Source organism: Amphiura filiformis, chromosome 2 (genome assembly GCF_039555335.1).
Source record: "Amphiura filiformis chromosome 2, Afil_fr2py, whole genome shotgun sequence".
Classification (NCBI taxonomy): Eukaryota; Metazoa; Echinodermata; class Ophiuroidea; order Amphilepidida; family Amphiuridae; genus Amphiura; species Amphiura filiformis.
The window spans coordinates 55,459,868-55,486,469 of record NC_092629.1 but is presented as its reverse complement, the minus strand read 5'-3'; the positions used below and the strand labels follow the sequence as shown (position 1 = coordinate 55,486,469).

The 26,602-nt window shown below is 36.2% G+C and overlaps 1 protein-coding gene across 1 annotated transcript; it reads right to left on the bottom strand.

Moving 5' to 3' along the window:
* Positions 1-23,678: 23,678 nt before the first annotated feature.
* LOC140141492 (uncharacterized) lies at positions 23,679-25,805 on the bottom strand. Its single transcript, XM_072163379.1, has one exon. The coding sequence runs from the start codon at positions 25,803-25,805 to the stop codon at positions 23,679-23,681; it is 2,127 nt and encodes a 708-aa protein (XP_072019480.1).
* Positions 25,806-26,602: the final 797 nt, after the last annotated feature.

Here is a 26,602-nt window from a genome sequence, read left to right as displayed (position 1 = left end):
ATTACCACAAAGGAAGTTTCAAGTGGTGTTTTAAGTACCCCAAACAAAGAAAAGTGAATAGAGGTTAACTGTGGGTAATCGGATTATATGTTCGAGCGATCTCCTCTTTTCTCATCTTCTCTGGTTGCACAGACCTTGGAAAAAGATTGCTCCGTGTATTTTGGATTTGCAAGGAATTAATCCCCCAAGCATCAGGCAAATTAATCCCCCGAGCAACAGGCAAAAAGGTAGAGACATGCTCTACTTTCAAGGTTGTTGCATGCAATCTAACCTTCCTGATCTAACCTCCTTCAGCCAATCAGCTGAGTGAACACCAGCTGGTCGCTGCGTTCATTTGGGAAATGTAGGGACCAACTTGATTCACCAACAGTGTAATGTGTGCACATGGTATGCTACATTAGGCCTATGCTGTTGTTACCCCTGGGTTGTTGCTGTCAAGTTCTTGCTAGTCAAATAAAACATGGCCAAAGCAACACCTATGGCCCAAAAATTCCTCGACTTGTACGAGGAACACGAAGTTCTTTGGAACGTGGGGCACTCAGCTTACCATGATAAGAAAAAGAGAACAGTCGCTTTAAACAACATAGCGGAGGAAATAGGAGTGAGTGGTGAGTGCACATAAAGTTTTCAATACTTTGAATATAATAGGCCTACGTTGCTTAGGGAACAAGAACGTTCTAAAAGAACAGGATCATACAAAAATTTTGCATATTGTACCGATAAAGCCCTTTTACCCAGATCATGACCAAAAAATAGTGTAAAATTAACCCATTTTTAATAAAGCCCTTTTGAAACCTCGAATACATGTAGTTGTACAGTCTCTATAAGAAAAGGTATATGTATGTATCTCATCGATAATACCGGGTCAAAATGATGCAACCGGCATTTTGTTTTTCGTATCTGCCCCGAAATTTATAGTTTGCCCCCCTGACCAAGAAAGCTGGCTGCACCCCTGATAAACAAGTCTTAAGCATTAAAAATCTTGAGTAAGTTGTTTTTAACCTCTTGGAAGGGGGGGTCAAAAAAGTTTCAGGTTCTCTGGGGGGGGGTCAAAAAGTTTTGACTCCAAAAATGTCAAGTGCCAACCCCAACATCAAAGTATTTATGAACGGTCCCTTAATCATAAATCAGAATGTTAAAGAGACACAGACCTGTATGTGATGGTCATTTGTTATTTATTTGTCGAAAAATATTACATTATAACAAACAACTTGCCTGGCCCGATCAGGACCCAAGCGTGTTTCCGCTTGGACATACTAGTTAAAAGTAAAAAACAAACTTCATATTGTGAAAGAGTTGTTGAAACAATGGGATAGGCCTATAGGATCGTACTGACCCCTCGTTTGACATTGAAAACCCAATATATGGGTGTGATTGATTCAGAGCTTGTGAAATATCTTGAAAGAATGGATTAAAATTATAATTCTATAAAAAAATATTCTGAAAGAAGTAAAAATCCTAAAAACAGCACGGATTTAGGCTAAAATACCCCCAAAACGGGATGAAAATCAATAAAATTGTGTCAAAATCATGAAAATCACACCCTGTTTTTTCAAACAGTTGAAGATGTCAAAAGAAGGTTCCCAGCTTTCAAACAAGCTATATGAGAGAGAATAATGCATTATCGGCATCCAAAAAAGTGGAGCAGGTGTAGACGAAGTTAGAAAACCCCAACTCGTGGCCTTTGAGCAGTTGGACAGGTTTTTGAGTATATCCCCAACTCTATGAGCACGCTCAAGGAATTGCAAGGCCATACATTGCTTCGTGTATTTTGATCAATTGCTTAGCTTCATAGTCAGTGAGCACATAATCTCACCCACTAAGTAATGGGCATTGCAATTGAAATTGCCTCGTGTATGCCCACCTTTAGAAATAAGAAAACCCACTTTAACATTGTTTAAGACAGAATGAGCTCGCGTCTGGACACGACAGTCAAGCGGAATCAATACATCATGGTAGTAGCAACGTCAGATGTAGACTCGAGCCGAGCCTGGTTGGTAGCTTTCTGTGCTCATGTCTGCATGATGATACTGGATGGACTGATTAAAGCATTGGGTGTCATGATGACAGAGATATCAGCATATTTTAACACCTCCGAATGGGTTGTTGGTTTAATTATTGGTCTCATGCCCGCTATTGGAAGTTTAATGAGTAAGTTTATATTCTTTGTTTAGATTCTTTTGGCCGTATTGCTTTTGGTCTTTGCAACCTTAGGCCTCGTATCCATAGACTGTTCCCTTGTGGCGTTTGCCCTTGTTCCATGTTCACTTTTTCCCATGTAGACAACGAACCTTTGTTTTGCTTTGTGGCCGCTACGGTTCGTTGTCTGTGTGGCAGGTCACATGGGAAAAAGTGAGCACGGAACAAAGACACACGCCACAAGTGAACAGTAGGGTGATTCACAAAAATGAAATTGGTATTTTTCAACAGGACACCCCCTCATTTTGTTCATTTTGGTAATAAAATCATACCTGCAAAATATGAAAAAATTCAAAAAAGTTTAGGGGTGCTACCGGTCAATGAACTTTTGTACACAAAGTCAATGGGATTTTTTGTCAAAAATTTCAAACGCTTATTTCAGGGCCTAAAAAGTCTACCAGGCTTGCAAAACTGAAGTAAATGTTCAATGATTTACTTAACTAACTGTGAAAACATGGGTTTTGACCAAATTAAAGTTCATAGTTGACTGTAATAATAAAAATGTTTCAAAAGTGACAGAGGGAGTGTAGCTCAAGAAAAGAATACCCTGGGATATCCCCTGGAATCCCACCAGGCACCCCAAATTTATACCTTATTGAACTGAACTGTTGATAAAAAAAAAGATTAAAATTCTTCACATATTAGTTTACCCCAATGGTGATACCAGCTTTTGAAATCTTATGTAATAGTAACTATCAAAATCCATACATCTGTATCAGGGGTGGTCATTATGGCCATACCTGATGAAGATTTGTATTGTTTGAATTGAATGACCACAGGAAGGATTAGATTCACCATGGTTGAAAAGAAATGTATATAAATTGGGGTCACAACATTGGATAGTGGCCAGTTCAAAACTACACCTTGTGCAAGGTACTTGTGACAAGAGCTAGAGTGGCTAAGACACATTTACTACTGAGTACTGGATTACACATTAAACATTACACTACACTTACATAAAATTACAAACCTTGTGAAGTGTTATCGACAAAAATGCCCTGACCGGAATAAAGAAACTTTGATGAAATAAACTTATTTGCGAACGTACTTAACACAAAACAGCAAATCTTTTAATTTAATTAAGACATACATACTACAAAAACAAAACAAAAAAATCAAAACAATAACAAAAACAAAAACAAACAAAAACAAACAAAACAAACAAAAAAACACAAAGACAAAAAGAAAAAATCATACCATCTTGAGTTTTCTACACTAGACCTACATGCTCTGAGAAAACAAACAAAATACAATATAGGAAACATAATTATGATCAAGTAAAAACAAACAAAACAAGACCAAAACAAAACATAACAGGACAAAAACAAAACAAAACAAAACAACACATAATCATGATCAAATAAAAACAAAACAAAGCAAAAACAAACAAAGAAACAAAAAAAAAACATTAAAAAAAAAAAAGAAAGAGCTAGAGCCCCATAAACACAACTTTATATTAGCCAAGTACCATAATATTTTGGCTGTTCCAGCAACTGCCTTGCCACAAATGTAACAGTTTTCACAAAATGCAATTTTCTGGAAAGCGGGTTAACAATTTTACAATTTTCTTTAGCATTTATTTTAAGGACATTACTCACACTATGATCAAATATTTTTGGCACAATCAGGGAAAATTAACATGGCTTTTTTGTGTTGTAAAGAAAATGGCTCATAAATCCCATTGACTTTGTGTACAAAAGTTCATTGACCGGTAGCACCCCCTACCCTTTTTCAATTTTTTTCATATTTTGCAGGTATGATTTTATTACCAAAATGAACAAAATGAGGGGTGTCCGTTGAAAAATACCAATTTCATTTTTGTGAATCACCCTAGTGAACAGCCTATGGATACGAGGCCTTATAGCGCAGCCGCAACCCCCCCCTCCACCCCCACCACCACTACCACCACAATTTGCAAAAAAATAAAAAGGTACTAAAAATCTCCCCAAAATCAGATTTTATGCTTTTGTGGTCAAAAGAGGTCCAAATTTTAGGAAGAAAGTCCACTTTTCACATAATCGCCCCCGTACGGGCCTGTCTATAATTAAATCATGTGATTTGTATTGATAATAGAGTCCTATTTAAATGCCGGTTTTCACTGATCATATTGTCAACATGACAAAAAATTGACGGAATAAAGAAACTTTGATGAAATAAACTTATTTGCGAACGTACTTAACACAAAACAGCAAATCTTTTTAATGACCACAGACATACATACTACAAAAACAAAACAAAAAATCAAAACAATAACAAAAACAAAACAAACAAAAACAAACAAAACAAACAAAAACACATAATTAAATCATGTGATTTGTATTGATAATAGAGTCCTATTTAAATGCCGGTTTCACTGATCATATTGTCAAGGATTATAATTTCGAGGCAAACAAATGGGTTAAACGAAGAAAATTGCTATTTCATTCCCAGCGCCTACATAAGGAGTGTTCAGAAATACATAAGGAGTTTCAGAAATACTTTGGGGGGGGCTGGAAAATATTTTTTTCATGTCAAAATTTTTAACCCCCCTCTTCATGAACCCAAAACTTTATGACCCCCCCCTCTTAATGGACCTAAAACTTTTGACCCCCCCTCATATAGGTTCAAAACTATTTTGACCCCCTCCCTCATCATAATGTACCATTCACATCAAGTGGCAGAGGAAACATATTAATGATACTAAAATTTGTGTTCATGTGCAATGAAATTGTACCCATGTAATTGACATAAAATATGCGGAATTGTGGAAATGTTTTAATGTAGCATAGTATGTTTATGCAACCCAGTATTAATAAACCATACATTTATGATTGGAATCAGTGGCGACGGAAGTATTACAATTTAGGGGTGGTCGGGGGACGAGTATATTTTATTCTGGTTTTACTGGGACTTTTTGTTGCGGCGAAGCGCGCAAAAATCTTAGACTATTTTAGCCCAAAATACAGGGGGTGTTGCCAGTTTTCTTGATGGGGGGAGCGGAAATAAAATTTGCGGGGGCACAGACAAAAAATGACAAAAAAAAAGAAATTGCAGTTGCAAATACATATACCGGTTTTCTTTTTTAGAGAGACTGTACATGTATTTGAGCTTCCAAAAAGGCTTTAATGGGAAAAAAAATTGTGTATTTCGCCCATGATGGGATGAAAATGCCTTTGTGACAATGTGCACACACAGCGTGCAAACATTTTGTATTTTACACTATTTTTGGCCCATGATCGGGGGTGAATTTTGATGGAAAAGGGGCTCCTTGCTCTTTTTCTTTGCCCTCCAGATTTTCTCTTTCATTTTTTGTCAGAGGGGCATTTTTTTCATTCATTTTTTGTCAGGGGCCCTTCCGCCCCCTGTCTAATTTTTGCAATTTTACCCTATTTGGGCCCAAAACATAGTGCTTTTCGATGCTGCTAAAAAAGTTGCACATGGTAATTTTTCCTTTTTTTCTTCTATTAGGAATTTTAGGGATGTCCCCATGGAAAAATGTGTACCCCGGTTCTCCAAGCTTCCTCCGCCTATAATTGTAATTCAACGTGATTTAGTTGTATATATCAGTGATAAATTAATAATCTGTACTACATGAAACATTGTCAACACTAAAGAAGAGTAAAGATATTGCAGCTTTTAGTGATTGAAAGAGCTTGCCAGAAAGAACTGACACGAACCTCTACGGCCGGTCTTTACTAGTGTGTCAGAGGGATATGGCATGGTTTTTCATTTTTTCTTTCTATTGGGTGGAAAATAGGTCGGCTTTGGACATGTTGGAGCAAAGCTAAGAATGGATAGATTGATTGGGTGTTTTTTTGCTGGAAGGAAATTGCCATAATTATTACAAACATACATCAGTAGCTCGATAAATAATTATTGAACTGTTGAATAGCAAGTATTATCATGATCAACTAGAATGTTCTGTTTTAGATAAGTAGATAAGTTTCACATTCCTGTTATAAAAGATCCACTCAGTAGTCAAGCATGCAATAAGCCCAGGGTGGGGGTGTACCAATTAGAAATGGGCGACGGGATTGTGCGACCACATTTACCATTACCAGAGAATATGCATTTACCCTCATTTTCACTCTCCTTTTTGTGTTTCGGTCACCCAATGGCCCGATTGGAAATAGGTTTCAACAGATTTTAGATAAGCTCTTGCCATATAAACCCTTTTTCTATATAAATAGAATTTTGCCCTGTCAGTCTCTTTTTTCAAAAATTATACTCAATTTAGGCCCAGACTCAGTTTATTGATATTTTTGTATTTTTAAACACGGTCCAAAGCTCCACAGGTCTTACTGTAAGTAGGAGTAAATTGGGAGTATGCTTAAAACAGTCAGCTACCTGCACAACCGATTCTTTTGTTCTGCAAGGCTCACTCAGTCATTTAATGAGGCAATACAAACGATCGAAATTGGTGTTGAAATGAGCAAAATTTTGAGTTACACCTTTTCAGTGTAAAAATTTTTTTCTCAGCCAAATGAAAAGCAATAATTTTCATTTTTTCAGTAAATGGCTGGAAAAACTATAATGCTTGATACTGATTTTTTTTAAAATCCTGGTGTTAAACTTATGCCTGAAATTCAGTCATTTAGTGTAAGATATTCGATTTTTATAGGCTTCAGCTCGGCCCGCGAGCTTTTTCTTGGATCAACCTTTTAGCTTTTCAAAGTAATATAGTTCGCTAATGAAGGATTTTCCCCAACTTTCTAAAGCACATCACCGTGAGCTATATATCATAGTTTTGTCAGAATTTCCGTTTTGATTTCACCATCTTTCACTGTCGGCTGAAAAAATTTCTAAATCAACACGTGAAATCTAAAGGCTAGTACTAGCATTGTGGATCGATATCCCTGGGTTTAATAGGAATACCGGCATGGCTATAGTGTTGCCAGAACTTCAATATAGCAAAGAAATTCCCAGACCTATAGCGCTCCTACTGATCATGTTTAACCAGAACACCCAATTGGGGATTTAATCGCTGGTCGGGCAATTTGCTTTCAATGAAAAATTGACCTGGATAACAACAAAGGAAATATCGACTATTTCTGCTGGTTGCTCTCGAGATAAAAGTACTCACCATTGCCTACTTGTACTTAGTTTGACATTTTCGGAGACTGAATGGAAAAAGGGTAAAACAAAAACGGAAATTCTGACAAAACTATAACATATAGACCCACACGATGTGCTTTACAGAGGTGGGAAATATCTTTCTTTAGCAAACTATGTTAGTTTGAGACGCTAAAACATGAATTCCGTAAAAAGCTCGCAGGCGAATTCAAGGCCTATAAAAATCAAAAATATCACACTAAAAGACACAATTTGATGCTTAATTTTAACACCAGGATTTAAAAAAAATGTATATCCAAGCACCAAGTTTTTAACTGACATTACTGAAGAAAAAAAAATATTGCTTTATATTTGACCGAGAAAATTAATTTCATAGCAAAAAGGTGTATCTCTGAATTGTGCTGATTTTTACATGTATCGATCGACTTTTAGCGCGACTAAGCATTTCTAAAGAATTGGTTGTCCAGGCGGCAGACTGAAAAGCACCCAAAATTAGATGTACGATGTATTGTTGGTCGAAGCAGCAACAAAAAAATGTAGTTCACAGCACCTTGCGAATAGCAGTGAGCTTCAGCAAAAATTGCATTGCTCAATTCATAGCGAGCGTGTAGAAGAATTCAAATATCACAGATATACTTTTCTAGGTCCTGTGGTTCTTGAGTTATGTTGTAAAGAGGGCTGAAACAACAACACTTTTGTAAAACGTACATAACTCATTAACAATAATAAATTAAGCAGGTTTTCAAAGTATATGATTTGTAGAATGAACTTTTGCAAAACACCAAAGTGTTATGTTTCAATAATATATTGATTCAGATAATGAAAATCGGTTTTTATGGCTGCTTCGACCATTAATACCTCGTATACCTTAAGCAGTCATATAGTGAAGCACCAGTAAAACAGAATAGTGTTGTCACTTAATACATACAAGGAGCATTGTTCCACCCAGAAAGTATTAAGAGTAGCCCAAGGTCTTTCTATTGTAAGTGATTCAGAAGTTAGAAATCTCCTTTTGTGGCAAGATAATTGTATCAAAACATTCCCTGATTTCAAATATATAGTTTTGGTTTCTCTATTGTTCAGAAACCAAAAATCAAGGGATTAAAATGTGGAGATGAACTGGTATGCAATCATAACACTATTGTGCTGGGAGGACACAAGAGGGTATATATAATTAAAAGTATAATGGCCTATAACCATACGTATATAATAGCCTATTGTGCTAACATTTTCATTATCGATATCTATCAACGCGGACGACTTTTGATGCTCTCTGCCGTATGTGGCACACATCCATGACACCATAAAATTACACCCGAGTTTGATAAGTTATGCATAGACATCATGTGCATATATTGAGGGGAGGTGGGTGGGGGTGTTTTGTTTATTTGTCTGAAATATAAACGATGCATGATGATGTAGATGATTTGATTATGAATTAGATTATTCCCCGGAAAGCACAACCCATACCTCTTACCTATGTCCCTCCGCCACCTATATATAACCTCCTCCCTCCCCCTCCCCACACTCGATATCGACTCTTCCCTATTATTCCACTCCACTCTTAAGCCCCCCTCTCCCCCTCCTTCCCTTCCCACTTCCAATGCTCTCTCCCCTCTGTTTCTCTTTCTCCCTTACCCTTACCCCCTCCCCCTCACACACACATACCCTCTTTCCCTGGCGATCTCTTCTATCTCTCTCTCTCTCTCTTCTCCAATAAATAAATTGAATAAAAGTTAGTTTAAACCAGCTTTCTATGATATTGATCTTCCGTCATGCGACATGCACATAAATAGAGTTGTGTATAATAGTGTTTATAACACTGAAGTCATAATCTGTCAAGTGCCTATTGTAATGTCTGTGGAAATATTTCGATGGTCTATATATTTTCACAGTGAAATCAGCTTAGGCTAATTCGTAGTCTCAAGTCAATGCTTTCAAACTAAATCAATGCTTTCAAATGTAGACTGCTTTGTTCGACTTCTCTGCTCGTGAATATTGCACTGCGAAATTTAAACATTTCTTTTGTATACTAAGAGTAGGTAACTTCAAATCAAATAATTTTACGATCCACACCACTTATAAGAAACTGAAACCAAAACCGAAACTGACTGACACAAATGTTCGGTTTTAAACAAAAGGTAGAAACAATGAGTTCGATATCTTATGATTCAAGTGGTTAGGCAGGACAATAGGAAACCACGTGACCAAAACCAAAACCAAAACTAAAACTATATATTTGAAATGAGGCATTGGCTGGCTATTTTGAAAAGAGGTTTTTCTAGTCAAATAAGAGATTTGCATTTTATCCTACCATGACTAGTATATGGTCGAATCCAACCAAAAGTGTCCACGGGCCAAAAATAAAAGTCCGAAATAAAAATGTCTCCACAATTTGTTCCTTTTGCCCATTGATTGATGACATATTGGCCTTATAGGAACCAAAAGTGCCATTACTAATCTTGAAAAATAAATCCAGGACGTGTGATAGTAAATGTGATATCAAAACCCAATGTTACCTACGAATACCACTAGGATGCTTTCACTATCGCAATACTAATCAACCTAAAACAAATGGAATATTCCCATTAACGCTTTTTTCGTGTAATGTAGACCACAGGGTGTCAGGAAAATGCTAACTCAACCAGAAAATATTTGTTTTATTTTTATAACGCGATCAATATGATCTTAGTCAATTTATGCTAGTTTATTTTTGAAAATGAAGTTTAGGTCAGTTTCTGTATTTTATTTATCAAATGAGTATGAATCAATTTACACATTGTATAAGAACGAGTATGATATATGTTTTCAAGAATATTAGGAATTATACGCATACACCTAACGCTTTATACAATGAAAAGGTGAAGAAACCCGTATTCGTAGGTAACATGCGCGATTTAACAATATCTATATTGAGTTTATAGGTTTAAATTTTGCTATTATGGTAATGAATTAATAAAATGGTAATTTTTAGATCCCTTTCAGATGGTACGTCCAAATGAATAAATGCTATTACCTTAGATCAAAATTTTTTGATGCTTTTAGCAAGATTTTGACCACTTCATTTTGATATACAAGTAGTTAATCAGCAATTTTACATAATAAATAATTGTTGAATGAATCCGTATATGGGTAATAATAGTGTCCTGGGGTACCGCTTAAAGTTTTTTGACAATTAATTTCCATTGGTAGGGACACTTCATTACACATGTCATGTATTATGCTGTATTCGTAAGTAACATTTCAGTATTTGTAGGTAAGAATTAGACTTTTGGTGGATATCGCAATCAAAACTTCATTTTATAAAGCACTTTGAATGTATTATTTTCTTTATGTGCGTTTATTGATACTTTAGACCCTATCATGTATTAATAATGTCGGTTCACAGCGGTTGAAAGAGGATTGAAGTAAGAAACAAAGGCACTAAAGTGACTTTAATTTGCTTAATTGCACACCAATCGCTTAAAACCGTTATTGCAGACTTGTGAAGTCCATCTTGGAGTCAGTTACGTCTTGTGGCCTTTCGTTTGAGGGCAACTACAATTAGCTTTATACCAGGGTCCATCAATGTGTTGTCTAGATCATGAGACAATGAGAACAGTCGTTTTTTCCATGGTATTCGTAGGTAACCTTAGCGAAAACGTCAAAAGTTACCTTCGAATAAATCAATTTTTACACAAATTACTAAGAAACCAGAAGGTCGGTAAACATTTAAAATGAAGCACACATGACAGTTGACAAATCCAAGTATTTATCCCTTCTAATCTTCTTTGAATCTGATTTTTCTTTCAAATGAGCAGACCGTCGTCTATTTCAGTACATATTTTTCACCAATTAAGCTGTATTCAGTTTTGCATGGTGGGCATGTATGTGAATTCGCAACTTTCATTGACATATGATTTGATAGCAAACATACAGGCCTTCGTTATGTACCAATATGGGCATTGGCATGAATGGCAGTGTTTCACAATACTGTCATGATGTCAAAGTGTATTCGAAGGTAACATTCGGTTACCGAAATTTACCTACGAATACTTGCTTTTATTGTTGACATCTCAGAAATATTTAAACGCAGGTTATTGAAACTTGGTAGAAATAAAGAGTGTATTACCCTGCACCTATTGCTTAACTATTGTTTACTATTCTCTCACTTTGTGGAAATGGCACAGCTTTTAACATGTATTCGGAGGTAATGCATATTTTTTACCAAACCTACCTTTGTGCCATTTAGAATTTCAGGAAATCAATTTAGATTCAATCCAATGACTTCTTTTCATAACTGATTTAGATGTTTTTAAAAATACCTTAAGAAATATTTTGAAAAAATGGGTAAAAATAGCATGTTTTGGGGTCTCTGTGTCTAAGTTTTTCACAGAAGGGGTCTTATTATATATGGCGCGAAGCGTATGATCAAAGCGAATAAACATAATACAAAAACGAATGCCAATTGATTAATACTTTTAAGTTATGGCCCTGAACATGCCGTGTACACTTTTCGTTGGATTCGACCATATGCATTCTAATACACAGATACATTTTGTGCTCTATAATATTAGGTTATTTTAAGGAAGTGAAGATAAATTTATAACCAAAGAAATGCACATGTAGAAACAAAATGTAAACCTGTCCTTCCTAATTTAAAGATGCATAATTAATGTATACAAACGGCCTAATTATTTTTAGACATTACCTGCAGGGAATATGGGACCATTAAGGACGTTTAGCTTATTTGCATAAAAACTAAAGAAGATATGCCCACAAGAGATTGTTATGATGAACAACCTGTCCTTTCAGATTAATAAAACAGGCAATGTTACCTTGTTTTTATGTTTGTTTGGACGCTATGACGTCAAAATGACGTCATCGTCAAGTGTCTCATATTACCTGCATGTGCAGGTAATGGGACACTGTGTTATCTCTATGGTGAAAATCAGAAAGTTCAGAAAATCACTCTTTTGTTCTAAAAACATTTTTGTTACATGATTTTGAATGTTAAATGCAAATTTCTACAAGAAAATTCAATTTTCTAACAGTTTTGCTTTTCGCATTGACAATGCACACAATTTTCTATGTGTCCCATATTACCTGCACCCATTCAGTTGAAAATCAGAGAAAATAATCATTTATAAAAGGAAAGTGTCACTTGTCAGTGGAATTTTACCTGCTGATAAGCTTAACCCATCACCTAAAGATCATAAAAATGACAAATGCCCCTCAGTACCAGAGTTTTTGTATATACAATCATAAAATGTGACGTCATTAATTTTATATCAGGCCAAAAAAACGACATAATTTTTGGGGCAATTTTACTCTTTTTGGCATTGATTTCCAAGAGTTTGATACACAGACTCCAAAACTGCATTTCTAGAAGCACAATTGATGTCTCTAAACACTTAAAAAATCAACTTAAAGTGTTTACCTTCTCTAAGCTACTTTTTGTCCCATATTACCTGCTGTCCCATATTACCTGCAGCTACCCTACATTTAGTTATTAGATTTGTTTAACAGGAAAGTAGACCAAGTGAATAATTATGATAACGAAATATTAATAAAAGAAAGTTATCTATTAATTAAAACATTGACTTAATTGGCAACAAATCATGATTAGTATGTTTAAGCTAAAGTCAGATGCTAATGCTGTATATATTGATTGTTGTATACCGTATATATATATATATATTATTATTAACACATATTACTAACAATACTTAGTAAACAGATACTTGTTTATAGTTTTAGTTAATAAACCACTCTACTGAATGGCATCACTGATTTCGTCCTTGCATTACAGATTCATCTTTTGCATGCCACCCCAACATTTTAAACCTGGTACATACAGGGTGACTGATTAGGCCGAGTAAAAAATAATACATGTTTCTCGTCCGCGCCCTCCTCATTTTTTGAGGATTTTTCAAATTTCTTTTTATTTTGTAAACATTCAGTTATAACTTGTTGAAAAAGATGTTTCAGAAGTTGAAACTTATTTTACGGCTTTGTAAATGCACAATACATCATTTAAGAAGAGATTTGTGATCACTAAAGGGGTCTACCTCTCAAAACAATAAAATAAAAAGGGCCTCCTCCTTTTTCTCAGATATCAATCTGTATGTCGAATACCCGGAATATGGTGCCAAATACAGGTATTTAGCGTCGTTTTCCAATAAAAAATAAAAAGGCCCTCATTCTAAAAACCCGGACGAGAAACATGTTTTTATTTTTACTTGGCCTTAACCATTGAGAATGTTGATAACAACAAACAAATGAATGTAAAATGCAATGCCAGAAATCACATTTCTATACAGTGTATAGATCTGCAGATTTTATGAAATACCTTACCCACAAAAACTACAGTTATATTATGGCTTTCAGCATGTTCAGTGGTATGATGACCTAAAATAGACCTATGTATGAGGAGTGATAACATGATGATATCCATCTGTGGATGGATGTTCAACCTGAAAAGCTCTGAAACTTCACTGCAAAAAGAATGGCTTGTAGATAGTAGACAAGTCACTCATGATCATGCCTATTTTATTATAATCATCTTTTAGGCCTTGTACTGCAAAGTTACAACTATAAAGTTGTACATGGAGAGTAAAACATGCGTTATACCTGTGAGAGTTGGTGTGTGGCATGGAACATAATATTTTATAACATGTAGAGGTAACTATTTCAATTTGTCCTTGTAAAAGTTAAATAATGAGCATTGGTTTGGGAACCCTTATCAGTCTCAACGCAGGACAACCGATTCTTTAGAAATGCATAGTCGCGCTAAAAGTCGATCGATACATGTTAGTCCAGTCAAAGTGGGTTTTGACTCACCACTAATTGCAACAGAATCTTTTTCACTCCTATGAATGTCAGAGATGTCCCCGGAACAGCATACAAAAAGTATACTAAAATATACTTGGTGGAAAGGTAGTTTTTGGCGGGAAAAGGTCATGCAGGGGTTAAATTTCAAAAAACTATACCAAATTATTCCTCTAGTCATAAGGATTCAGAAAAAATATAGTTTGCCATACCTGTGATGTACGGTTCTTGAGTTATAGCCGAAAAGGTCAAAGGTCAAATGTTGGGTTCAACAGAGGTCAAAAAACTAAAAATTGTCTAATTTTAACCAAAATGGTCTCAAATTGTTCGGCTTGCAAACATAATTCATTTAAAGAATATTTGCACTGTTTAGGTTGTTTAATTACATGCGTAACAACGAAAACTAGGTCGGGGTCAATAGAGTTTAATGGTCAATGACCTATTTTACCCTGCTACCTAGGTATCAGCATCCAGGATATGGCAAACTATTCTTATTTTGGAGTGTTTTTAAAGGACGAACACATTGAGACCATTTTTAAGGAGATCAGAGCATTTTTTCGAAGTTGACCCACGTGGAGCCCAAAATTTGACCTTTGACCTTTTTGCTTATAACTTGAGAATGGTACATCACAGATATGACAAACTATACTTTTTCTGAATCCTTAAGACTAGAGGAATACTTTGGTATAGTTTTTAAAAAGATTAAAGCAATTTTGAAATCTGACCCCTGTATGACCTTTTCCCGCCAAAAACTACCTTTTCACCAAGTATATTTTGGTATATTTTTGGTATGATGTTCAGGGGACATCTCTAAAATGTATAAAAGTGAAAAGAATTCTGTTGCAATTAGTGGTGGGTGACACCACTAATTTGTTTAGATTGACTGGACTATGTTAAAATCAGCACAATTCAGATATACACCTTTTGCTATGAAATTAATTTTCTCGGTCAAATATAAAGCAATATTTTTTTTTCTTCAGTAATGTCAGTTAAAAACATTGTGCTTGGATATACATTTTTTTAAAAATCCTGGTGTTAAAATTAGGTATGAAATTGTGTCGTTTAGTGTAAGATTTATGAATTTTATAGACCTTACATCCGTCCACGAGCTTTTTGCGGAATTCATTTTTTAGCGTTTCAAACTAATCTAATTCGCTAAGGAAAGATATTTCCCACCTCTGTAAAGCACATCGTGTGGGTCTATCTATTATTGTTTTGTCAGAATTTCCGTTTTGATTTCAGCTTTTTTCACGTCATGCTCCTAAAATCTCAATCTCAGTACTTTATCTCGAAAGCAAGCAGCATAAATAGTCGATAATTCCATTGATCTAATCCAGGTCTCTTCTGCATTGAAAGCAAGGAATACTCGACGGGCGATTTTGTGGCCCAAATCTCCCATATGGGTGCTTTGGTAAATTAAAGTGAATTTTGGATATTTGCTTCCGTGATCATGGTGATAGCCTGCAATGGCAAATATGGTTTCCATGATTAGGCCTATGTCGTTTGTGTTTGTATGTTTGTTTGTTTACCTAGGTTAGTCCGTATTAAGAGACGCACGTTGTACTGTCCAAACCTAGAAAAATTAGTGGTAAACCATGTAGCAAAGCAAGTGGTAAAGTTATAGGGATTTTATTTTTCTGTCCCTCCTATCTCCAGGTGAATTTTGTATGACCCCCCCATCGCGGGTTGGCATTTTCATTACACCCTTCAGACTTGTGTTCGGGTTTGTTTTTAACTTGACATGTATGTAGGCCTATTTGTCATAATAGGGCTATACTATTTAAATGTATGGCTATAACGTGCTACTGCTATATAAATATTATTATACCGGTATGTAATATTATGTATAATATGCGGGTGTGGGGTGGGTGCAGAGGTGTGTGAGGTGGGTAGTAGGGGGTGTATTATGAACTTTGGGGTGGTACTCAACACATTTTAAATATGACTTTCAATGCAAGGCCCACTGTTGCCACAAATCAGTTTTTTTAGGTTATTTAATAGTTTGTTTTTTTATAAACTTCGATGTTTAATCTTGTATTGTTTTGGCTGCTTTCTTATGACTTTCGCTGGTTTTCCAAAAGCAGTTTCAAACAAACACAAACAAAAGGCACCATACCCAGTCACCTTCATGACAATTGAAACACTACATGTAGGTCAAGAATTAACATCCAAGTTATTCTGGTCTATTCAAGCACGTTTAATTAATTGCTTGAACAGGTTTAAGCTAACAATGATAATGAATGGTTCTTATAAGGCACAATCTCTTCCGATGAGGAACTCAAAGCGCGTAAAGCACGAAATTGACAAACAAACATAAAAACCATCAATTTACAAAAATTGGTTTTGAGCTGGCGGTAACGAAAGTCTGAAGATGTTACGAAGGTTATTTGGAAGTGTGTTCCAAACAGTTTATAAAACATACAGCGTAATATTTATGTTTTGTAAATGAAAGTTTTGTTTAAAATATTGCCCAATTGCATGTAAGATTGTTGATTTTTTTACCAAATGTTGGGCAAAGTTGTTTTGAGGAGAAGCCAATTGGTCCGATGATCACGGTGATGATGAAATCAATCACTCACAGTGTCATAGGAGCGCTAGGCCTGGGAATTTCTTTGCCATATTGAAGTTCTGGCAACACTGTAGCCAGGCCGGTCTTCATATTACTGCATATGGCACCCGGGGATATCGATTTACAATGCCTCGGATTTCACGCGTAGATTTTGAAAAATTTTCAGCTGGCAGTAAAAATAGGTGAAATCAAAACGGAAATTCTGACAAAACTATGACATATCGCTCACGGTGATGTGCGTTAGAAAGTTGGGAAAATCCTTCGTTAGCCAACTATATTGCTTTGAAAAGCTAAAAGGTTGATAAAAAAAAAGGCTCGCGGGCAGAGTTGAAGCCTATCAAAATCGAAAATCTTGCACTAAATGACTGAATATCACGCCTAAGTGTAACACTAAGATTTGGAAAAAAAATACAGTATCAAGCATTACAGTTTTTCCAGACATTTACTGAAAAAATGAAAATTATTGCTTTTCATTTGGCCGAGAAAAAAAATTTACACTGAAAAGGTGTAACTCAAAATTTTGTTTATTTGAATACCAAATTCGATCGTTTGTATTGCCTCATTGAATGACTGAGTGAGCCTTGCAGAACAATAAGAATCGGTTGTCCTGCGTTGAAACTGTTATTTACTTAGTCATTGCCCAAAATTGCTACAATACACCAGGAAAAACATCATTTCTTTAATCTGACAAGCTATTATTGCATGGGTGATTGGTCAACAAAAGATCCCATCTTTCCCACATGTCCTGTGTTAAAGGATTTGTGTTAGCTGTTCGGTAACTAAGTATTAAGTGTGCAATTTATCTAGTACCTGCACATAATGATGTATTTTTCAAACAAATCACGTGCTTTTACAGGTTTGGTACTATAACTTCAAAAGTTTACATTAGAACCCAACACAAGTATATATGTGACGTGTCATGTCAAAAGGAGACACTTTTGGGCAGGTTATCAATTTTGAGGTTTTTACATATCTTAAATAAAGAGATATTTTGCTCCACAACGCCGTTTTCCCCAATGAAATCTGGCATTCCTAAGCAAAGATATTGAGTTCATAAGTTATGGTATTATAAAATTGGAAATTGAGATATCGGCCTTTAAAAATATTATTGACAATGTTGAGAGTGGGAATAACCTTGAAAAATGTCTCAAAAAATACAAGATGCCAGTTATATTTCGGTCTGAAACTATCAGACAATATTTTTAACATTAATAACATCACAAATTCGCAACAAACCGAAATTGTGAAAAAATCACCCCGTGCAGATTTTTGGCTATTTCTCCATTTATGACCCTGCCCAAAAGTGTCTCCTTTTGACATGACACGTCACATATATTCTGAGAGCATATACTCAGACGATTTCAGAAACCATACAATGGGAGTAATTATACAGGGTGACCCATATACAGGGTGTAACAAGCAAAATAAGAATGAAAATATTAATTCAGTTAGGGTTGTCACCCCTCGACGTACATTGATAATGTAAAGTTTTGACACATGTTTAATATAGTTAACTTAATTGCCCACCTAGCCATATGGAACTTTTAGCGGTCAAGTACTTCAATTATGTAGATACAGGGTGGTCAAAAATCTGTCAATATTTATATAAATTTCTTTAAACCACCACTTATCTGGCACTGGAGATGTACAATAAGCTCAACAATCCAGTTTTCAAAGTTAAAAGAGAATTCGACAAAGCGTTTTTGTTTTGAAATATACTTTTAATTCAGCATTTCTTCTATACAATTCCAATTGAAACACTTACTGTATGGGACGTTTCAAGGTCTGCTCTTTCCATCAGCCAGATGATGCACTGATCTGCTTGGGTTGCCAGTTGACTTCTTGTTGGTATTGATTGAAGTAACACTGTCATCACCAGAAATCAATACATCATAAAGGTGGCTTAATTTGAATATGCCATAAACTCTGTTCATAGATTGGGTGCCCCGCCTCCGGATCCAAATGGATTCCTTGACCCATCTTGTATACTTGTCATTTTCAGTGCCATAAAACAAAAGCAGGAGCAAGTTAAACCAGCTAAAAGAAAGATGATACCAACAGGAATAAAGGACTTGTTGTTATCCCTTATGTTCAAAGGTTTGTCAGAAAAAGCACAGCGGATTTTCAAAAAACATAATATTGCCACAGCAATGAAGCCCATGACCACTCTGCGTAACATTATGGTACATCCCAAGAACAAAAGAGAAATGAAATTCCATGCCAAGGTTGTGAAGCTACTTTGAGAAACGGGCAGAGCGTTTGGTACCAGAAAACAGGAACATGTGAAATCAAGCATCGAAAACAGATTTACCAGGGCAAACTGAAAAGCACGTAGCTCACTTCTGCATTAGCTAAAGTAACCATGTTATAGGCTGGGAGGTTAGCACAATTCTAGCAACTGAAAATGACAACTGAAAAAGATGGGTCAAGGAATCCATTTGGAACCGGAGGCGGGGCACCCAATCTATCTATGAACAGAGTTGATGGCACATTCAAGTTAAGCCACCTTTATGATGTATTGATTTCTGGTGATGACAGTGTTACTTCAATCAATACCAACAAGAAGTCAACTGGCAACCCAAGCAGATCAGTGCATCATCTGGCTGATGAAAAGAGCAGACCTTAGCTCTTGAAACGTCCCATACAGTAAGTGTTTCAATTGGACTTTTATAGAAGAAAATGCTGAATTAATGGAATATTACAGTCCTGATGAACTTAATCAAGAATGAAATATATACTTATTTTAAAGGCCTATCTGCTGGACCTCTTAGTGAGAAAGTTTCTTCAAGATCGATCATTATGGTATGTGGGCTCATAGGAGCGATTGGATTGGTGATATGTTCCTGGGCTACAAAGACAATCGCGGGATTAGGAGTGGTACTTATATGCTTTACAGGTAGGCAAATAAGTAGGCTAAGTTTCTTTTAATCGTCAGATGCGAAAAATGTGCGTGCGCGTATAAATTAATGGTACAGAGTGACTCGCAAGCACTAGTGTCGCGCACTGACCTACAAGACAAGAACATTTGATTAAATATGCGTGTTTTGGATAGTAATATCTAAAAGAATTAATTAATCAAATGATTTTCAATGTTAAGATTTGATTTGTCATATAAAGAGGCACAACGGAGAATTTGGGTATCCCTTTTGTTTTTTCCTGCATTCATCAATGTGTCTTCACTACAAAGGCGAAGATGGTGGTATCACCTCGTATATTTTGGTTATTATCTAGATAATTTATATTTTAGGAAAAATGGTGGTATTTGTTTCACATAAATATGACAAGACGTGTTTTTTAAGGGGGTACTACACCCCTCGATAAATTTGTGTCTATTTTTGCATTTTTCTCACAAACTAATAACACAGTGGTGTCACCTTACCCAAGATACTCAGTCGGGATGCTAAGAGTAAATGTAAACTGGACCAGATTAAGTTTTATAACAAATCAAGAATGTATTTATTTATTAAAAAAAATAGTCTTTATGACTTTCAAAAAGATAATCTTACAATTAATTTTAAAAGATACAAATATACTTTGAATTTGGCAGAGATCTCTTTAATTTTTTTATAACGTCCAAAATACTGTCTTATTTGATAAAAATTAATTGTGCACAGGTTCCAGTTACCGGTTTTCTATGAATACGCAAAAGTTCATATGACGAAATCCGTGATATAAAAGTTCACACCATACGATCTTCCTTGAAGCTGAAGCTTGTTAAGATTGAGGTAGATTCCAGGTTCCAATGATGTTGAAAAGACTTCGATGCCAATGATTTTCCCAAACCCAACGAAAACGGGGGCTACAGATTTAAAATAGACCAAAAAGATTCTAAGTTTCCGAATTTCTGCAGGCCTTACTTTTAATCAAAATTCTAGTTCAAAAGTCATCATGCTCGGTTTGCTTAACTCAAAGTCTTATCTGAAATCATTTTACGAAAGTAATAATTGAGCATGAATTTAATATCTTTTTCCATGCAACAAAATATCATTTATATTTACAATTGACTTGATCCGATGCTCGTATTTTGTTTTGCTGACGACCATTTGTATCCTTATTTCTACACATAATTTACTCAATTTATTTACCACATAAATAATAACATAATCTATATATTCTTTAAATCCAGACACATTAATTTGTCAATTTCATTATGTCCAAATAGGTTTCCAAACATTCAAACAATGATTGACATTTGGTTATTTAAATTATAAATTAATGATTTCCAAAACATGTCACTCTGTGAATATCTTTTCAATGACTGCATGATAATTCTTATAAAATGCAACATTTTATTTTGGATAATTTTGTCATTAAAGTCTTTGCCTCAAATATCATAATAAATCTTTGTCCGAAAACAACTAAGTTCAAATTGTTATAAAACATGAAAAATAATGGGCCTAAATTTCTTTCATGGTTTAATTTGGTAAAGTTTCGGTCTGATAAATATCAGGATAATTTGCATTGCAGAATGTTACGCACATTCTGCAAAGCTAGTTTGTAAATCCAAAACATGATATTTAAATAAAAATACACCAGCATAATATGAAAAGTGAACTTACATAAAACTTGAAATTATATGACTTGCATCCGGAGATGACTCGGTAACATCACACCAACAATATGTCTGTCATGGCTGCCGTTCCTCACATCTTCGCCGAAGTTCAAGTATACTTGGTTATTTACTCTCGTCAGTAACATAATTGAAGATGAACGCGCAAGCACAAATGAAATTTTCCCTGCAGAGCCTGGATCTCAGCATCCAAGTTGCAATTAAGTGGAAAATTAAAATATTGGTGTCACAACCCTATGGGTAAATTGTGAATTCTCTACATATTGATGTTATCACCCTGGTGTCCAGATAGCAAGTGAAGTTGGCTTTCTACAAAAAGCATGCTTCCAATATTCATTCAAATAACAGGTGCATTTTTCATTCAAGGTTCATGAATAGAACAAAACTCAGACCCGGAATTTTCCATGGAGAGATTTAGCTATATCCATATCATTTCTTTGCTTGAATGCTCACACACAAATTATAACAAAGGAATCCAAGATTTATTTCCAGTCTATCTCAACTTCTCATATTAAAGCACTGTAGACTTGTATTGAGATCTTATTCACCATGACAATTAACTCCCCCCTTAAAAGAAAATGCATTCATGCATTTTACTCAAAACAATGGAGGATAAGTTGAAATAAAGTCGTATTATTATAGGCCTATCAATATTATTACTATTACTATTTACAAAATTCTTGGCAGACCTTCACATAACCTGATTTAACATGAATCGATTCATTCAGATTCGATTCATTTAGTTTTATTCCACCGTTTCCATGGTTCTAATACATATAACACTAATTTTCGCAAGGCCTAATTCACAAAATTCTGATCATGATACCTAAAGTTATCTTTGAAGTTTCTTACACTCGACTCATGTAATCTGCTCCGATATTCTGGCTGCCTTTTATGACTTCCAAACGATATCGGTACGGTTGTAGAGCTAGTGCCCATCTCATTATTCTGCCGTTAGCTACTTTGGACTTCCTGATGCATGCTAGAGGTTGATGATCTGTCTCGATAATGAACTCTCTTCCAAATAAGAATGCTTGGAACTTCCGAACTGCCCATATGATGGCGAGGCATTCTTTCTCCATTACTGAATATCGCTGTTGACATTTCGTCATCTTCTTACTAGCATAGGCAATAGGAAATTGCTCTCCTTGCAATTCCTGTAGAAGTACTGCTCCCAGTCCATTCTCTGAAGCATCGCTTCTCAAGATAAATGTCTTGTTAAGGTCTGGTAAATGCAGAATTGGTGCACTTGTCACTCTATTCTTCAAAGTACGAAAAGCCTGTTCCTGACTTTCCTCCCAAGTTATCTTATTAGGCTCTCCTTTCCTGGTCCTATCTGTAAGTGGACATGCTACAGATGCAAAGTTAGGGATGAATTTTCTGTAGTATCCAACTAATCCAAGGAAAGATCTTAATTGGGTTTTTGTCTCTGGTCTTTTTGCATCTCGGACTGCTTCCACTTTGTTTGGTCTAGGTTTGACGACTCCTTTCCCACAACATGACAGAAAATTCTACTTCACTACATCCTATGTGACATTTCGATGGTCTTGCAGTCAGTCCTGCCTTTCTCAATCTTCTCATCACTTCTTTCACGAGTTCCATATGTTCTTCCCATGTTGTAGTATGGATTAATATATCATCTATATAGTTGTGAACGTTCTTCAGTCCATGAAGAAGTTTTCTCATGATCTGGCTAAACGTTTGTGCCGAATTCACTAATCCAAATGGCATAAAGTTGAACTCAAAATGTCCTCCTTGGACACCTGGAACTGAAATGTATACTTCTTTGAAGCTGTATACTTCTTAAGTCTATTTTGGAGAAGAAGTTGTCTTCTGAAATCTGGGCAAAAATCTCCTCCTGGTCCGATATAGGTTCGGCGTTAAACACGGTTTTTGCATTCAACAATCTCGTGTCACAACAAATCCGAGTTGATCCGTCTGGTTTGGCTACAACAGTCAATGGGCATGCATATGGACTGCTGCTTTGTCGAATTATCCCCATTTCCAACATGGTATCCAATTCATTACGAACTTCATCTCGTACTGCATGTGGTATTGGGTATGGCTTGCATCTAACCGGCTCCTCGTCAGTGAGTTCAATGACGTGTTCTCCTAAGTTAGTTTTTCCTGGAATGTCAGTAAGAACATCTTTGTAATTCCCTAAGATGCGTTTGACCACTGTCACTTGTTCAGAATCCAAGTCTGTGCTGATTTTCACATCTTTGATTGTCTCTTTTGCTGCTAAAGGAGGAATAAATAATAATTCTTCACTGCTGACATTCTCATTGAGCTCGTCATCTATTTCTTCTTGAATCACTGCCACTGCCGCAATCTCGAATACAATACCATCTTCTTCTTCGATTTCTTCCATTACTGCTGCTATTTCTTCTCGTCTATGATACTTCTTAAGTAGGTTGATGTGGAAAGTTTGCTTTCGGCTACCCAAGTCGATCTGGTAATTCATTCTGTTGAATTTCGTCACGATCTTAAATGGTCCTTCCAGTGCATCAAGAGTTTGTTTGCATCTGTTGGTAGAAGTAATAAAACTTCGTCACCTTCATTGTATGCACGTGGTCTAGCCTTCTTGTTGTACTGAGTCCTGTACTTATCTTTGGACTTCTTAATCTCTTCTCTGGCGAGTTGACATGTCATTTCTAGACGTTTCTGGAGGTCTATGATGTATTGGTAAGTATTCTTGGTCTCACCCTCTTCACTTTCTCCTGTCCAAAGTTCACTCAGAATTGTCATTGGCCCTCTTACGCTTCTACCATACAATAACTCAAACGGTGCAAATCCTGTACTCGATTGTGGTGTATCTCTGTAAGCAAACAAGAGTGGGCAAATGTATCGATCCCAATCTCTTGGTCGTTCTTCGCACATCTTCTTGAGTCCAGCTTTTAGTATTCCATTCTGTCTCTCTACGGCTCCGTTACACATGGCATGATAAGGTGTGGTTACCAAAGGTTTGATTGACAATAATCTGTTCAACTCCTTCATGACATTTGACGTAAACTGCGTCCCTTGGTCTGTCAGTATTTGCTTGGGTACACCAAGACGAGTAAACATTACTAGAAGTTCTTCTGCTACCACCTCCGCTTCTATAGACTTGAGTGGAACTGCTTCTGGATAACGAGTTGCATAGTCAATCAGTACAAGTATGTAACGATGACCTCGATCCGTTATAGGTTTGATCGGTCCTACTATATCTACGGCAACGCGTTCGAATGGTGTGTCAATAATTGGCATTTCACCCAATGGTACCTTCGTAACTCTTCCTTTAGGAATTGTCCTCTGACAAATGTCGCACGACTGACAATACCGTCTAATATCTGCTCCCATGCCTGGCCAGTAGAAATTGGTACTAATTCTGTCACTAGTTTTCTTTGCTCCTTGATGACCTCCCAATATTGCTTCATGTGCTATCTTCATCACCTGTTTTCGATATTCCTGGGGTACTACCACTTGTCTGAACTGGTTCCCATAATCGATGTTTGGAGCTTTAAATTCTCTATATAAGCCTTTCTCCTTCACAAACACACAAGTACCGCCGCCTCGACAAGGTTTCACTGTGTTGGACTCTGCAGCTTCATGCATTTTCCTCAAAGTTGGATCTTCCATTTGTTTTTGTTGTAGCAATGCTGGAGTTACAACTTCATCCGGTGCTAGAGGAACTATAAGTGGTTTGAATGGTCTGTTTCGCAATTTAGCTTGACCTCGAGTCTCCACAGCACTACCAATGTCTTTCTTCTCTGGAAGGACGACTATTGGACGTGTTTTCTCCACTTTTGTCACTGATGATTCTCCCTCATCTTGTCCGACTCTGACCTGTTTGTCGACTGTGACTTCTTTACTCAACTTTGTGATGGTTGGGCTATCGATCCAATTTGGATCTGGATCATGCACTCTCCGCATTCCTGGCATTTGACCGAGAATAAGGTCATACACTGGCGTAGCACATATTTTTGCAGTTACTTTTCCAACAAAAAATGGAGTGTTTATGTGAACTACAGCCGTCTGGAACCTGCGAACTGTACCATCAATTAGAATACAAGTGATGTATTCACCGGTCTTTTGTTCTGGTTTCACAAGACTTTCTTTGATGACGACACCATCACACCCTGAATCCCTTAGTGCCGGCATTCTCTGGTTTCCTACATATCCGTTGACTACAACCATTTCTGATTTATGAGACTGTCGTGAACATGCAGCTGTACATGTAATTACCGTCAATTCATGACCACAATCTAATTTGTACACACCTTTGTTCGGAATCACCTCTTTTTGATCCGTACATACCATCATGAATGCAGCTTTATCGTTGCAAGCTTTTGCACTACTTTGTGTCTCTATTGTCGGTGTACATGTATGTCCATCACTTTTGTCACATGTATACTTATCGATGAAACTATTCATTTTACTTTCATCATTTGACTCAAACATGGCATTTAATCTAGGCCTAGTTGTACAATCACGAGCTTGGTGACCATGTTTATTACATATAAAGCATGTACCTTTGAACCTTGTACTTGTACTAGCCTTATTATTTGATCGCTGTTGGGTTGTATTTCTATTTGTACTTTGATACTTTGACTCATTTGGCTTCATACTAGTGTTAGTTTTACCACTTTTGGAGAAGTTTTTGTTACCATGGTTACTCTTCCTTTATCTCCATTTGATGCAAAACCCCAACTACCATGAGCTTCAATATATTGGTCAGCAAGTTCAGGCATGGCTTGAATATTTTAGGTTTCCTTTCCTGATAAATATAGCCATATCTTTGGGTACACTATTTATAAATTGATCACAAATTATCAAATCTATAAGACCCTCTCTATCTGTTTTCCTGGCTGCCAATTCTACCCATCTGTTAAAGTAGTTTAGAACACGTGTTGCATACTGTGGTCCTGACTCTCCAGTTTCAGGTTTTGAATATTTGAATTTCTTACGAAAGCCTTGCTCATGCAATTCATATCTGTTCAGGATACATAATTTTAGAACGTCATAATTACTTGCTTCAGTGTCGCTAAGTGCGTAATATACTTCCAACCCTTTCCCAGACAAAAGTGCGCTTAGATATACCGCCCATTTATCAGGTGACCAACCTTGTTGTACAGCATACCTCTCAAATCTAAGCAAATAGGCATCTATGTTATCTTTACTTTCATCAAACGTAGGAAGTTTGGGCACTCTGGTATTTGATTTAGGAAAATCTACACCCCTAATATTGGCATGTTGTATCGCTTCAGCGGTGTCGCGCTTCTGTTTTTCCAAATCAATTTGCATTGCAAGTATTCTTTGTTCGCGTTCTAATGCCTTCACATGTTCCTGCTCCTTAACTTCCGCTGCACGTTCTGCTTCCTCAATTTTAACTTTGCTTTGCGCTTCCAAATATTCCTGCTCCT

What these genes read in the sequence shown, in the direction of transcription:
- LOC140141492 (XM_072163379.1), bottom strand. Translation starts at nt 25,805, where the DNA reads ATGAAGCCAAATGAGTCAAAGTATCAAAGTACAAATAGAAATACAACC.